General features: G+C 37.8%; 1 protein-coding gene across 1 annotated transcript; it reads left to right on the forward strand.

The window, feature by feature from the left end:
• The first annotated feature begins 4,980 nt into the window (after nucleotides 1-4,980).
• LOC131435305 (ER membrane protein complex subunit 4) lies at nucleotides 4,981-5,758 on the forward strand. The gene is made up of 2 exons (XM_058603014.1): nucleotides 4,981-5,149; nucleotides 5,208-5,758. Exons 1-2 carry the CDS (start codon nucleotides 5,094-5,096, stop codon nucleotides 5,665-5,667), a joined length of 516 nt encoding a protein of 171 aa, XP_058458997.1. The 5' UTR covers nucleotides 4,981-5,093; the 3' UTR covers nucleotides 5,668-5,758.
• Nucleotides 5,759-15,968: the final 10,210 nt, after the last annotated feature.

The raw sequence follows: 15,968 nt of genomic DNA on the forward strand, positions 1-15,968 counted from the left end.
ATCAGAAAGAGTCCACGCTTTTTGTTATCGGGAGAGCGCAGCTTTCTAAGAGCCGAGAGAATACAGAGTGACGATGTGCTCTGTCCAATTATGAGAGACCTATGCCATGTAAACAATCAAGACGATTCCAGACACACATTAGAAAAAATCCTATGTGAAAAACATGTTCCTCGTTAGTTCATTTGGCTGGCAACTCGAAAACACACTTATTTTCGAATTTTTAGTTCGGTAATGTTTTTGCGGAAAAAATCATCACTTTTATCCAAATAACCGAATTGTCCGCTATTCTCATAAAAGTGTTCCGCATATTTTTTTCCGGAAATTCGGTTGTCTAAAACACATATACCGAAAACTTGAAAATTTTGTACCGAACATTTTGCACTTTGAAATAATTCGTTAAATTTGACAGAAATAGTACGTAATATAGTATTGTTATACACTATTCAATCAATTGTGAACATGCTTTTTACAATAGAATGTACATATAGGTTAAGTTTCGAACAACTCAAATTATGAAATTTTCTTATTCTTAGAAAACAATCAAATGTACAGTTTGCATATTATTTGAAAAATCACGTGAACAATAAATTCAATTGTGAATCTTAGAAACAATATTTGGATTCGTTGGAACTGAAAAAAAATTTGTCAAGTACAATAAAATGTATTGTAACTCATAGATTTAATTGTGAATCAATTGTTAATGCTGCAAAATCAATGGTTTATTTTTTACGGTTGGTGAGTGCTTTGTGATACCTTATAATATCTGTATAAAATGTTCATTACGACCTAAGTAACAAAGGTAAACAAACCGAGATTTTTATTGCATTTTGTTAGGAATGTTCTAATACACGCACTACCCGAACACCGTTTCTCGATTCACTATAGATTCACTAAAAAATCTGTCAACACATTTGACGTATGTCGAAATCAATGAAAAATAATCATTAATGCTACTTTCGTCAATTGGCAATGTTTTGATCAATGTACCAAAGCATAAACAAAAGTGTATGCGCGGACTTACGACAAAATAAATTTCCACGAAAAAGCACGAACTACGTAACTAACAGAAGCAAAACGACTTATGTGTCAAGTCAACCTGGAAAAAACGACCTATCATACTGTCCAATGTACATGATCAAATTACGAAACGACGTAAGTGTCGTTTTTGCCTAAAAGTTATCTTTGTTGTTGAAATTGTGCGCAATAACCTATTGCCCTTCATATTGTAATTTTCACTGTCGGCTAGAAAAAATTGCGATGCGATAAGATAGCGACAAAATCTGGCAAAGAAAGCGAAACTGTCATTGGCATCAATTCAACCCCTTCGAGGCTACAAGCAAGAAAAAATATTCTTAAATTGACCGTAACAATGACAAATATTTATTATAAGAACAATTATTAGGTAAACTTCAATCATAATGAATTCGTTTTGATAATGCGTATGTGATCTGCCATCGGCTACAACTTGCACGGATTTTTTTAAGCGTGTGCTATTTATTTGACATAATAGTTATTTTGTGCTTAGTATGTTTTCTTTTCATTAATTCTAACATAGAAGAAAAACACGATGATTGTTTTATTGTCGTCGATAATTCTACTTCCGGACGTTGTTTTGAAGATGTTGATGAACCTGCAAACTTGATGAATGAAAGTCTTCATACTAAATCAATTCTCGAGGGATGGTTGCAGACTGAGGAAAAAGCAGTTAATGGACTAGTAAAGCTACCGAAATTCGAAGTGCATGTATGGCAGTGGCACCGAGGAAATTTGGCGCCCGGAGCAAAATAAGAGACTTGCCGCCCGGCCCCCTAAAAACGTTGCGCCAGAGACGAGTGCCTCTTTAGAATGCAACTTATTGTTGCTATACTTATATATGCTTCAAACGTTTTCTTATATATTTTCTCAGAAATACAGTGTTGGCTGGCAGTTATATAGGTGTTTTATCCATTCCTTTGTATCTTCGCTAATTTTGCACTACCTTCTCTAGAAACTATCGATAAATACCCATGTTCCTCATGTTCGTTGATCCATTCTTCAATTGTACTGGAATGTGTTACAGTTGATAAACCGGTCACAATTTCGTCAGGCCCACACACAAAATATTCTGGGTTTTTTTTTGCATAAATTAATTTGAATTGAATTAGAATTTTGTTAGTCAGTTAGTTGTTTGTCAATTATAGATTATTATAGAATTAGGATAGGCCCGTTAGAAAAGATACCCTAGAATCCCACTCCAGACATCCCAGCAACGAACGTGGGTGCGCATTTCACCGTTTCTTCATCGCGACACCACTGTATCCGATAGAGCGAGAGGGACAGGAAAAAAAAGGGTTGGATTGAGAGAAAAAGTATCGGAGAATTTAAAACTGCTGAGGCCTTCGGACGCGGTTCGGTGCACAAGAAAAGGCAATTTTTTTTTATTTCTCACGTGCGGTGTGAAGTTCGGAAGAGATCCAGCAAGCCAACGCAGAGGAGGACGACGATCGGATTGTCGGTTCAGCAGGTGAAGTCGACAGATAACCGTGTCCGTATTTCGACCGGAGAAGGATCCTGTCTAAAAGTAAAGCATCCTGCTTCCAACGGAGTTGATAATTCGACCATTTAACTACGAGTGGTGCTGGTGGCCGGCGAGCCCCTTCCTATATCATCGTACTCCAGAAAACTACGTGCTCGACCTATCGGCGGTGTGCCGATTTCTGACCGTTGGGCAAGGACAGTGAGGAGTCCATCTTTCGGTTAACGATTCAACTGCGAGTGGTGCTGGTGGCCGGCGAGCCCCGTTCCGATATCGTCGTGTCACACGTGTATGGTTTGCGGAAACGGACGTTTAGGAGGCTTGATCCCAGTGAGGTCTGGTTGAGCCTGGCCCCCGCTCACTGTTGATTGAGCCGATGAGTTTACCCACTGTATACGAGCACCCGGAATAGAGTCAATCGCTTCCCTTGCAGTGATATTCGGAGGCGAGAACTGACATATGACCCTGCATGGCTCTATTCGTCAGCGAATTCCTTCGGAATATCGCTATCTCGCAGGTATGAGATTATTATAACCCTCTCGCATCCAACTGCATGAGCTCCATCGGTTCCGGTTCGGCCGCATCAAATCCCTATCCCCAATTCCCAATAGATGTATGAATCCCTTAATAAATTAGTTAAATGAAGATTTTTGCTTGTTATTTTCTTACTATTGAGCCCTCAAGTCTGTTCTGTGTGTCGTTCTGAATTGTGAGCCGTATTAGTTGCGGGGTAAGTAACGGTTGTGAGTCCTCTAGAGCAACAGTGGTAAGCCGACCCTGAGAAAAGAACCTCTAGCTAGCCAGCCATTACAAATGTTTCCCGTAAATGATAGCCGGTTGATGTATCGATAATGCTTTATGATAGTATCCGTACAGACAATAATATTTCGTATTAATCGACGCCTTGGTCTTCAAAACCTCGTGCTTTATTCGAAACATTTTCGATTTTAACTATAAAAATAAACTATTACAAAAAATCGTTAATCGTCCACTCTAAAAGTTGGGCGTCTTTGACAGATATATATATTTGTTGATGTTTTCAATGAACAATGAAATAACACTTGTCGCTAAGGAATATTACCAGTTGAAACTGCAATTGACTTCAATCCACTAGCCGATTCATTTTTCTTGTGGCTGTAATGCTAGTTAATTTTAATACAACAGACAGCGAAGAGGTTAAAAAAACTGTCCAATATTCTGGCAGAGATGCCAGTTAAAATTTTGGGCCACTTTTTTTTTTTTTTTTGGTACTAGAAATGCTCATATGCGAGCTCAAAATTTAAAAGTTTGACGAGAAAAACCTAACAAAACCCTACAGTAATAGTAAAAGTCATTAAATTGGACAATTGTTTATATAAAAATCGAAAACCAGCAGAAAAAAGTCTGCCTTATGGCAAAGTCTGCTAACAAACGAAATTGCAAATTTACATACCGATTTGCAAACCTGGCATCTGTGGTTCTGACGCTTATTATTTTGCTATTCTGCGACGATTCCGTCGCATTCTGTGTCCAGCTGAAAACCACTATATCTACTTTTTTATTTAACAAATAATGCAGGCACTGAAAATTATTCAAAACCGTTCTGTCAATCTTGTATGACGAGAATCCGACAAAAACAAAACCGTTAATAACCGATAGGCGAAATATCTCGGCTATGGAATGGAATGGAATGTTGTCTAATCTCGGCCATAAACGGTTGTTGTATTGTTGCCAGACTCTTGTCGGAATTCTGATAGAACGCCGCAAAAATGACTGACAGACATAGCCAGCCGTCTATGAGGAAATCTGCCCGTTGCGTACAAGCGGGTATAATTGACATTACGTTTAGGTCCTTTTGAGAAACCACCCATTTATTACATTTCTCGATGAGCATTAGAAAAGGTCCCAAGTGCAAATGACAGTTTCTCTTTGTTAACTTTCTCTTTCAATTATTGCGGTATATTCCAGTATTTTTCAAAAAAATCTACAGTGCAAATCGAAAGTTGATGATTTTAGTTATTATTCTATGTGAAGTGTTCACCCATCTGACACCGGTATGTGAGCACCAGCCATTTAAAAGTATACCGATTACGTTGAGCCCCTCGCGTTTCGAGCCCCAAACACTGCGATGTTTTGATACTCATCGCGACTCTCAAATTGTGAAAATTATCTCCACTTGATGACCCAAAACATTGTCTGCTGTATTTTAGGTAAACCGACAAGTTATTGTGAGAGAGCCGACCAAAAATTCACTAATTTTCGTGCACTAAACAAGGTAAACGCGTAAAACAAATGTATTACTGTTTGTTTGTTTACGTTGCAATCAGCTGATTTTGAAGTTCCGATTTTGATCTCATCAAGATGGCGTCGTGACAGGAGGCTGGAAGTGTTAGATGAAAGGATAACCGATTGGACCGTAATAATCGAAAGAGAAATTGTCATTTGCATTTGGGACCTTTTCAAATGGTTATCTTCATTTATCAATTATGTTTTTTACCATCAATTGACACATCAGTTGAGATATATTCTGAAATTAAAGAAAATATTTTTTCCAATATAAATTCTACCGTTTACAAATTACATTAACTTCACGGAGGTAATGGCAACTAAAGTCGCAAGTAAAAAATTCAAATGGCAACTTGATTTTGCTAACAGGTGAGAAAATGGTTATTATGCTTTTTGCAATCTAACGTTATACTTTTCCTCGAAATAGGTCTCGCAATAATTCTGATATTTCTTCGCCACCTGGTTTTAACACATCTGCTGGTCAAGTTCACAGCGAGGTGGCCCGTGACAATGACCAAAGTCATCTTATTTTGAAAAAATCTTGGGACATTGCGCTTGGTCCAATCAAGCAGTTCCCAATGAATTTATTAATTATGTATATGTCCGGGAATTCAATCAGTATTTTCCCGATCATGATGGTAGTGATGATGTTCATTCGTCCTATCAAGGCTGTTCTATCAACTGGTGCCACTTTCAAAGTCATTGAGGGAGTTCAAGCAACTGGCCAAAAGTTCGTGTATTTCTTAGGAAATTTGGTCAATATCGGTCTGGCGCTGTATAAATGCCACAGTATGGGGCTTCTTCCTACGCATGCTTCTGATTGGCTTGCTTTCGTGGAACCACAGACTCGTCTAGAATATTCAGGAGGTGGTATGTCACTTTCTTAGACATAATTGACATTTCGTTTTAACGAGAAATATATTTCTTCAATTAAAAATTATCAACAAAACATTCTATTCCAATCAAACACAAATCGAACATTTTGGTAAGATTAATTGAAAGAAGTCCCTTCTATGAAAAACGATCTGTACAAATAGTAGGACATCACGACAATTCGAAGACATCTCCCATGGTATTTTCAGAAACGATTCCGCCGAGCATTCAAGGTTTCTTATGCTGGTCTAAAAAGTCTTTCACTGTTTCGGAGGTTTTCTCCCATAGTTTTGCCGGTTCGTCTACTCGAGGAACCTAAAAATAAACAAATTATTTAGAAAAAATCTGCTAACAAAATTCGATTTAGTGATTGAAACTTTTCATACTTCAAAATTTTGTGTGACGTATATACCAGTATACACACCGGCGCCAAATGTTAACTGCAATTATACAAATACAACAGAAGTAATATTAATATGTATGATATCAAAATATGGTTCTCTGCACTATACTATTAAATATTTATTTGCAGACACAATCTTTGTCTTAAAATAACCCGAGTTCTCATGAGATATATTATATAAGTAGCTCACAATAGTCCTTTCGTAGCCAATTGACTGAACCTTTTGACGACAAATTTTCATAGGCATAAATAAAACATCTAAAACTCACCAAAAATTTAATCATATCCGAGACTCCGAACGAATCCACTTTGACAGGTTTTGCAATACTGGAAAAAGAGAAAAAGAAGTGTCAAAGGCCGCCTGCTCTTCCTATGCTTATTGTTATGGAACGAGAAATTCTTGCTCTATAGACAGCCTGTTTCTCTCTTAGGCTCTCTCTTAACGACACCGATCATAATTGTATAGGGTGGTATTGAATCAGATTGAAAATTAAATAAAACTACTTGCGAGCTAAGATCAGGGCTTGCAAATTGAAGCAACAAATATGAACGAAAGGATTTCACCATCTGTGCTATTCACACACATTCGTATGTCAGGTAGAATTCACAGCGCAACCCAAGCCAGGAGAGCTGCTTCGTTCGTTCATTAGTTCATGAATATGCCCGCTTGCTGAGACCTATGCTTCATGAGGTTAGCATTTGATGAATGGTTCTAACATTGTAGATGCCTATGAGGAAACTAGTTTCATAACTTTTAGTTCCGATGAATATTAATTTAAAGAACATTGCTTTTAGTGTTTCTCGGATATATACACAGTGTAAACTGCCAAGAAACAAATTGATCGTTTTGAAAATGGGCTCAAATGCAAAACTTCTGCTATAAAATGTTTAAAATATGTTTGAAATGTGATCAAATTTGGTCTTGGAATGCGAACATTATGTTAAAAATGATTTCTGTAAACCTACTTTTTAAAAATAAACCGTAAACATTGCCTATATGACTTTGCTTCGCGTCTTGTAGCACACCGTGAGGCAAGGTCTTCTTTCTCGTACAATACTAACGAGAGCGAACCCTTCATTTCATTACATTGTCATGGATTGCTTAGTTCATGTGTTAGCTGAGACTGAGAGCACAGACAGTTTACTTGGCAAGGGGAATTGGTCTGCTCAGTAGCATATACTCTCACGCATCCAGTTTCTCTCTAATATAGGTCTCTCATTCAGCTATGTCAAGCAAAGTGTTCACAGCAGATATTTTTTGTTGCTTCGTTCGTTTGAGGATTCACAATACAAGCCCTGGCTAAGATAAGACAAGACAGCTCACGTTACGATTTTGGAGCCAAGCCTGGTATCCACTTTGATGTTTTTGGTGTTGTACTGTTTTTTTAACCACAAAATATACTAAACTCAACAAATATTATTATGGTACATACATAAATGGTAAACATGCGTTAATATACGAAAGTATGTGTCATTCGTAACCGAATGTTCGAAGTGAACACACGCGTTTTTCTTACAATCGACATCGGCAAAACGAAGGTGCTTATCACAGCAAAGACTGTAGTTTAGGCAATTACAAATTATAATACGGAATACTTCGACAATTTTTCAAGGACACATTTTGCATCGTGCGGTACACTGTCATGATACACTAGCGGCCCTTACACGAGCATTAAAAATGTCATTTTAAATGATGACTAAGTAATGATGTATTTCAAACTTGTTAGAAATCTCGTCATTAGTGCACCATTACACGTTCATTAAAATGATATTATTTTTTAGTAATGACATTTTTAATGACTCGTGTAAGGGCCGCTACTGTCAGAGTGACAATGTACTTTAACGAGTTTTCTATAAAACTAGCAACACTGAAGGGTAAGAACAAGTTCACCATACACTCAGAAAAATAATATGGTAACAGCTACCATTAGGCTCTCTGACAGCTCATTTACAACCACAAATGCAAATGAGATTGGTTTGTTTTCATCAGGAAACGCATGCATTAAACACAATTCAGACGATCAATCAACTTCCAAATTATTTTTATTATTTTTTTAGCCGAATATTGCTCACGTATCCGACGTTAAAATGTTCCGTGAACTTGACGTAGTGTCTTTTCAAATGAATTGCTTACAATTAATGTTGTTGTTCCGTAATCGTTCCATGCAGGTGATAGTCGCTTGATGCTGCGTGTGAATCGCTTTTATTTTTTGTTTTGTTTTCGTCAGGAAACGTGTTGGTCACCCATTTTTCAGTAGGGCCGCCGTTCATTTTTCACCGGGCATAGAAACCTCAATATGGGAGGTTAGATTAACCATAAGAGTATAGTGGTTTTCAGCACACAAGAAAATCACAATAAAGCTCACTTTTACTATGAATGGTAGCACTTATTTTTACATTGTACTTATTGTTTCAACTAGTGCCATGGTATTTTTAACATTTCACTTCTGGTTCTTCCGAAACACGGAATTATGGTTAATTTGACAATGGTGAAAATCATTCGAACATTCGAAAACGTTCAAAAGTTATATTAATTAAAATTTCGATGCAAGAATAACAAGAATACATTAAAACCTGCTTTATTTTCCTTAACATTCATACATTAATTTAACGTTATATATAAACTCTTGCGCTAACAAGTGAAGGTCAATTTATCATCATAAAATAGTTGAAAGTAACGAATATTCGAAATCAAAATCAATTACTAGAAGTCGCTTGTTTCATTGCGGAAAAAATATCTCAAAATCAGGTTTTTCATCAGGCTGAAGAAACACCATGAATAATTTTTTTAAATGTAATGATAATATTACATTTAAAAAAATTATTCATGGTGTTTCTTCAGCCTGATGAAAAACCTGATTTTGAGATATTTTTTCCGCAATGAAACAAGCGACTTCTAGTAATTGATTTTGATTTCGAATATTCGTTACTTTCAACTATTTTATGATGATAAATTGACCTTCACTTGTTAGCGCAAGAGTTTATTTTTTTATCGCTCGTAGGCATTCAAAATCACCAACTCGTTGCTCTCTTTAACGTTTTAATGTTTCCTTCTTGCTTCTGTTATGAAATCGATCATATAATAAACCAGAAGGGTTTTTATCAGCGAATTTCTTGGGGAATAATATAGTTCCTATAAAAGTGTAGAGAAATAGTTATATCAAAATTACTAATAGAAGTAAAATACACAGAAACTTAACGGAAAACACATTAAAAAAATTTTACCGCTAGAGATATTCGTTATTGGCGAATACGACATGTGCCAAATGTTTAACATGCTCCGAATCGAGTTATCCATGTTTTATAACAATCTGTAACAATCTTTCCTTAATCATTATTTCTTATGAAATTTACTCACCTGTAATACCAATGCTGAAGTACAACTGGGCACTTTTACAAAATAAATCACTTATACAAGATATCGCAACTTCGTCGATGGAATATGAAATCTGCCGCTGTAATGAAACTTTATGTGACACTAAAAAAAAGCAGACCTGTTGATTGACAATTTGTATTGTCGCTCTAAGAAAATACATAGTCGGTTGAAAAACACCATACGACGATGTTCTTTCAACATAAATTATGTTGATATGAACAATATGTATAGTGCTTTCAAACTTGACAATCTCTATCCAATGTTTATTCATGGTAGCATTTTTATATTCTGAAGAAGAACTTACTCACATGGTAGTCATAACTATATCACTTCTCAACTTTATAATGACCGAAAGTTAAATTTCACCTTACTTGTAGTTGTCACTGGGACTTTTTCGTTCTTATTTTGATGATTGTCAGAATTATCACACCAGAAAAGTCATAAAGACAAATAGTATAGTCAAGTAGCAGATTTTTTGTTCTAGTGCTTATTACAATATAGATGGTAAATAATCTGATATGGTCGTTACTATCATATGAGTGCATAGTTGAAATGACCATAAGGAACAGGTTGCGGTTACTATAAGATTTTTCTGAGTGTAGTTACTGTTTATTATAGTGAAAAATAAATAAACAAACAATTTTTATCTTATAATCAAGATCACAAGCGAAATGTAAGTTAAACAATAATCTAGAATGGTTAAGCCCACGATGTAAAATACCTGGTGATCACGTTTTTCTATGTGTTAGTGCGGTTGTCATTTTATTTTGGAATAACAGAGAGACGTGAAGAAGAAAAACATAAACAAATGACGTTTCGGGAGTTGCTTTTATAAAAATATTTAGAGTTGATTCTGTTTGCGAAAATATTGACAGTGAAATGCGGTGTTTTGTTCCGGGATGTTTCAATCGTTTTCATCACCTGCATTTGAAATGCCACCAACAGCACAATCACTCCATTATCCATAATAACTGTAACAGATACCACAGTGCGATCCACCAAATCCTTCCTCCAACGAAATGAACAGAATCGGATGTGTGTAAAATTTTCTATATTTTGACGTTACCTTGCAAGCCCTTGAAGATAAAATGTCCAGATTTTCAATAAGTGCCAAAGATTCGCCAGGCTGCGCGACAACTGGAGTAACTTAGAAGTGAAATCCCGTTCTGAACTGGTCGTTTGTTTATGTTTACATGCTTGAATCCCGGCGCGCCATACTAAATTTCGTGAGAAAATTACCAACACAACCAAAGCTGTCTTACTACGCCACCAGTGTATTTTACGTCGTGGGTTAAGCCACCATGAATATACTACTAGCTGTATTGATATTTGTAGATTCGTGGGTGTTTGTGTTCATTTTTCGAACTATCGCAATGAAAGGGAGTAATTTGCTAGGCTTAAGGACTATTCACACATTTCAGTTCCGTGGCGGTTCAGTGAAAGTGCCTTCAGTACGCCGTCAGTGTTCTTTTTTATCGGAACTCTTCCGTTCCGTTTCCGTGCTGTTTCCGTTGAGGCACAGCCAATGCATTGACATACCGAGTTCAGTGAAAATAAAAAATATCGGTGACGACGAATTTGAGGTTACCGGACGGACGCTACACTGAAACGGCACGGTGCCGGATAGGTGTGAATACGTGCATAGAACACGAATGAAATAATATCAGTATCCGTGCACGGTGTCGTGCCGGCACTGAACCGGACCGGATATGTGTGAATAGTCCTTTACTTGTTCAGGCTGCGAACCAAACATTGGCGGTTCGTTTGTATGAGACTTAGGGGTATTATTATTTGTATTTGGTTTAGGCATTACACCGTAGAAATAAAAATCAGCATCCCCGAGGGTGAGTTCTGCCTGGGCACCGACTCCAGTGGACGCCATTGTGTTATACTCGAGGAGCAGCGGACAGTACTATACATCCATTGTTTGCTACCCGCATCGCAGCAACCGAACAATCCTGAGTCAAGGTCACACTGAGCCACAACGGAGGAGTAAAGGATCAACTCACCTAACAGACTGCCGGCTCATACTGTTAAGTACTTTTTGTAACTTTTTCTATTTACTTTTACTACTTATATATGTAATTTTTCATTTTTATTTTTCTTTCTTATTTCAAGTGCGGGAGACTCCTGTACTCCCGTACTAAAAAAATATGAAGAATTTTGACAGTGGAGGTGTCACGGAGGAAGGTGAAGTTTCAATGAACGAAGAACGTTTAGAAACCGACTCTGAATCCGAGGTACCGCCATATCTCCCTCCGAGAAAAGTTTACCAAGACGATGGCTCGGGGGGTCCGTGGATGGTATACTTCCGGCCCATATCGAAGTCTCTCAGAGTCCTGAATATTGCCCGGGACCTGACAAAGCACTACTCGGCAATAAAATCTATTAACAAGGTTTCGCCAAACAAGTTACGCGTTGTTGTGTCCGACCTGGAGCAAGCAAACGAGATTTCTACCAGCGAGTTGTTCACAAGGGAGTACCGCGTGTACTGTCTCATGTGGTGGAGATCGATGGTGTGGTCCGTGACGAAAGTCTGACGTTTCAAAAACCCCGACCTTCAGCCAGTGAAAATTTTGGAGTGCAAGCAATCCGCACTCCAAATCGATAGATGGTAAATTTTACCAATCGGACTCGTTTCGCGTGATTTTTGCCGGATCTGCACTCCCAATCTATTTGGTAGTGACTGGAGTTTGTCTACCTGTTCGGCTGTATGTACCGCGGGTAATGCACTGTACAAGATGTAAACAGCTAGGGCATACGGAAACCTATTGTTGCAACAAACTGCGATGCGGCGATGGTGGAGAGGCTCATAAGGACAATCTCTGCATAAGAGCACCGGAAAAGTGTTTCTACTGGGGGAGAATCCTCATGAACTATCGGTGTGCCCTAAGTACATACAGCGTGCGAAGAAATTGAAGCGATTCGTGAAAGAACGCTCTAAACGTTCTTACGCGGAAATCTTAAAAAGAACCACTCCATCGAACCCTGAGAATCCTTTTGCACTTTTGCCAGTTCAAGAGGATACCTCTGACGATCCAGGCGAAGGACCTTCCTACACGCAGGTTGAAGGAAACAGGAAAAGACAAAATCTGGCTTTTCCTGAGCTTCCTCGTTAAGGCCTCAGATTGTCCTCTTCGTCACAAAGTAATCAAACAAAAACGAAAAGTGCTGACTCAAAACCGAAGCAAACACCTCCCGGTTAAAAAAAACTTAGAGATGATAAGGAGTACCCAGCACTTCCAGGGGCATAAAAAAACCCGAATTACCCCAAATCACAACCAGAAAATCAAACAAACGCTGGGTTATAGAAATTTTCTGATGTCGTGGACTGGATATTAACAGCCTTCAATATTACTGATCCTCTAAAAAATACACACTCGTAACTGCGACGTATTCTCCTTGAGTGAAACTTGGCTGACTTCTAACATCAACCTCGGCTTCCAGGTACACAATTTGGGTTCCGCAGTAGCAAACGATCGAACGGTTGTCTATCGTTGCTTTCAACAGAAATTCAAATGGTATTTGTTCGTTAAGAACAAATATCATCAGTTTTCCTCGACATCAAGGGGGCATTCGATTTAGTTTCGATTAATAGAACGTTGCGTCAGCTACATCTACATGAGTCTTCCTCAGGGATCATGCTTAAGCCTTCTTTTATACAACTTTTACGTAAACAACATTGATGAATGTATCAACACATCCTGCACGCTAAGACAACTCGCCGACAACAGCGTTTTGTCCATTATAGGACACAAAGCGGGTGATCTGCAAGGGCCGTTACAAGATTTACAAGAAAGCGAGAACCAGCACAACTACAGCTTCAACTCAGGGGTTAAAACCATAGCTCAGGCCTACACATTTAAATATCTCGGGGTCTGGTTCGACTCCAAATGTACCTGGCGATGTGACATTAGGTATCTGAAACGAAAATGCCTACAGAGAATCAATTTCCTTCGTACAATAACCGGAACTAGGTGGGACTCTCACCCAGGAGACCTGATCAGGCTGTACAAAACGACGATATTGTCAGTAATGGAATATGGATGTTTCTGTTTCCGCTCCTCTGCAAATATTCATTTCATTAAACTGGATAGAATTCAGTATCGTTGTTCGCCTATAGCCTTGGGTTGCATGCAATCAACTCATACGATGAGTCTTGAAGTGCAGCGGGCGTCTTATTGTTGAAAAACCGATTCTTGGATCCCTCATATCGATTACTTATCCGATGCGACATCTTGAATCCTATGGTGATTGAAAACTTTGAAAAGCTTGTCGAGCTTAATTCACAGACCCGTTTTATGTCCTTGTATTTTGACTACATGGCTCAGAATATAAATCCTTCTTCGTTTGTTCCCAACCCTGTTCATTTTGTGTATACTTCTAATTCTACTGTGTTTTTCGACACATCCATGAAAGAAGAAATATCGTGGAATCCCGGATCCTGTGCGCCCTCAAGAGATCCCAAAAAATTTTAATAATAAATTTAAAGAAGTCGACTGTAATAAAATGTTTTACACTGACGGATCATATCTCAACGGATCCACTGGCTTCGGTATATTGAATGAAAATTTCACCACTTCCTATAAACTCAGTGATTCAGCTTCAGTTTACGTCGCAGAATTAGCTGCAACTCAGTATACCGTTGAGATCCTTGACACTCTGCCCACAGAGTGTAATTGTATCGGACAGTCTCAGCTCCATTGAGGCTTTCCGTTTGAAGCCTAGAGAGCACTCACCGTATTTGCTGGGGAAAATATCTTGGCTTGGGTCTCCTCACATTGTTCCATACGGGGCAATGAGAAGGCGGACTCATTAGCCAAGGTAGACGCACTAGAAGGTGATATCTATGAAAGAACAATCTGCTTCAATGAATTTTTCAGTTGCTGTCGTCAAAAAACTCTAGCCAGCTGGCAAAATACATGGAATATGGGAACTCTGGGACGATGGTTAAACTCAATAATTCCACAGTTATCGACGAAACCTTGGTTCCGGGGGTTAGACCTGAGCCGAGACTTTATTCGTGTAATGCCAAGGGTTATGTCTAATCATTATATGTTCAGAGCGCATCTCCGTCGTATAGGGCTCGCCGAGAGTGGTGCGGTGAGGGTTATCATGACATCGAGCATGTTGTTTGGATTGTTTCGAGTATTTTGATGTCAGGTCCCAACTCATATGTTCCCTTCGGGCCCGAGGTATACCATCCTTCGTACCAGTCCGCGACGTCTTGGCAACTCGAAATCTCCCTTATATGACTCTCATCTATAACTGCTTGAAAACTATCAATGCTCAAATTTAGTGCTCTACCTATCTCTCTCGTCTACAGCTCTATCGCACTCTTCTTTACTCTGCTGAAAATATGACCTGTATAAACTATGCTTCGGAGCATGCACCAAAAACGCCACATCAACGTCAAAACACATTAACAAAGCATCCCAGCCAAGGATTATCTCTCGTTACAATCTGAAGAACGTGAAGATCCCGAAAACTCTAAAAAATTTGTGCCACAAACGAAGTATGTCTGTTAATTCGAAATCAATGCTTTGTAAATCCCACCCTCCTCACATTCATTTCAACTCTAGGGGAGTATGCCGCACCCTTAATACGGTATCCCTTCTTCTCCTATAACAACAAGACAATCGGCCACGTTAAGCTAAAGCAAATGAGCCAAATACAAATTTTACTATATAAAAAAGAAAGTATGTGACATTTCTATTATATATAATAGAAATAAATAGAAATATCGCTATTATGTCATTGTCATTTCAACAGCCCGACGGGTGCTTTTAGGGCATTGTGCCACAAACCCGCGCGCAAATTATTTATTTACTTTTACATTTCTTGACCCGCGTCGCCTAGTGCTTAAAGTGCACATATACTTTTATTTTCTTCCGACAACCTTGTCGCGTGTAATATATATATAAATATATATATATATATATATATATATATATATATATATATATATATATATATATATATATATATATATATATATATATATATATATATATATATATATATATATATATATATATATATATATATATATATATATATATATATATATATATATATATATATATATATATATATATATATATATATATATATATATATATATATATATATATATATATATATATATATATATATATATATATATATATATATATAATATATATATTATCGTATCGCGTAGTGCAGTATGGCAAAGTGCGGTGTCGTCAATTGTGCACTGAACGATAATCGTTCTCTTTGGAATTGCAGTGGAACCTGCGGAAGGAAATTTCACTCGGCCTGTATTGACGCTCAGCGAAATAATGAAGAACTGCTGCGTACATTCATGCTTCCTTTATGCATCGAATGTCAGGAGGACTATTACGAACAATTCAATTTGAAGGAACTCATACGCCAACAGAAAAAATTAACGGACAGTATTAAGGTTCAGTCAGACTCGAATCAGACCCTTATTCAGTATTTAAAAACCACGGCCACATCGAATGAATCGTTCAATCATATCGAGTCATTATTGA

Source organism: Malaya genurostris, chromosome 3, assembly GCF_030247185.1.
Source record: "Malaya genurostris strain Urasoe2022 chromosome 3, Malgen_1.1, whole genome shotgun sequence".
In the NCBI taxonomy this organism is placed as follows: domain Eukaryota; kingdom Metazoa; phylum Arthropoda; class Insecta; order Diptera; family Culicidae; genus Malaya; species Malaya genurostris.

Excerpts from the sequence above, each read along its gene's own strand:
- LOC131435305 (XM_058603014.1), top strand. The coding sequence starts at position 5,094 with ATGGCAACTAAAGTCGCAAGTAAAAAATTCAAATGGCAACTTGATTTT. Across the intron at positions 5,150-5,207 it reads CAACTTGATTTTGCTAACAG|GTCTCGCAATAATTCTGATA; the intron begins GTGAGAAAATGG and ends TCCTCGAAATAG.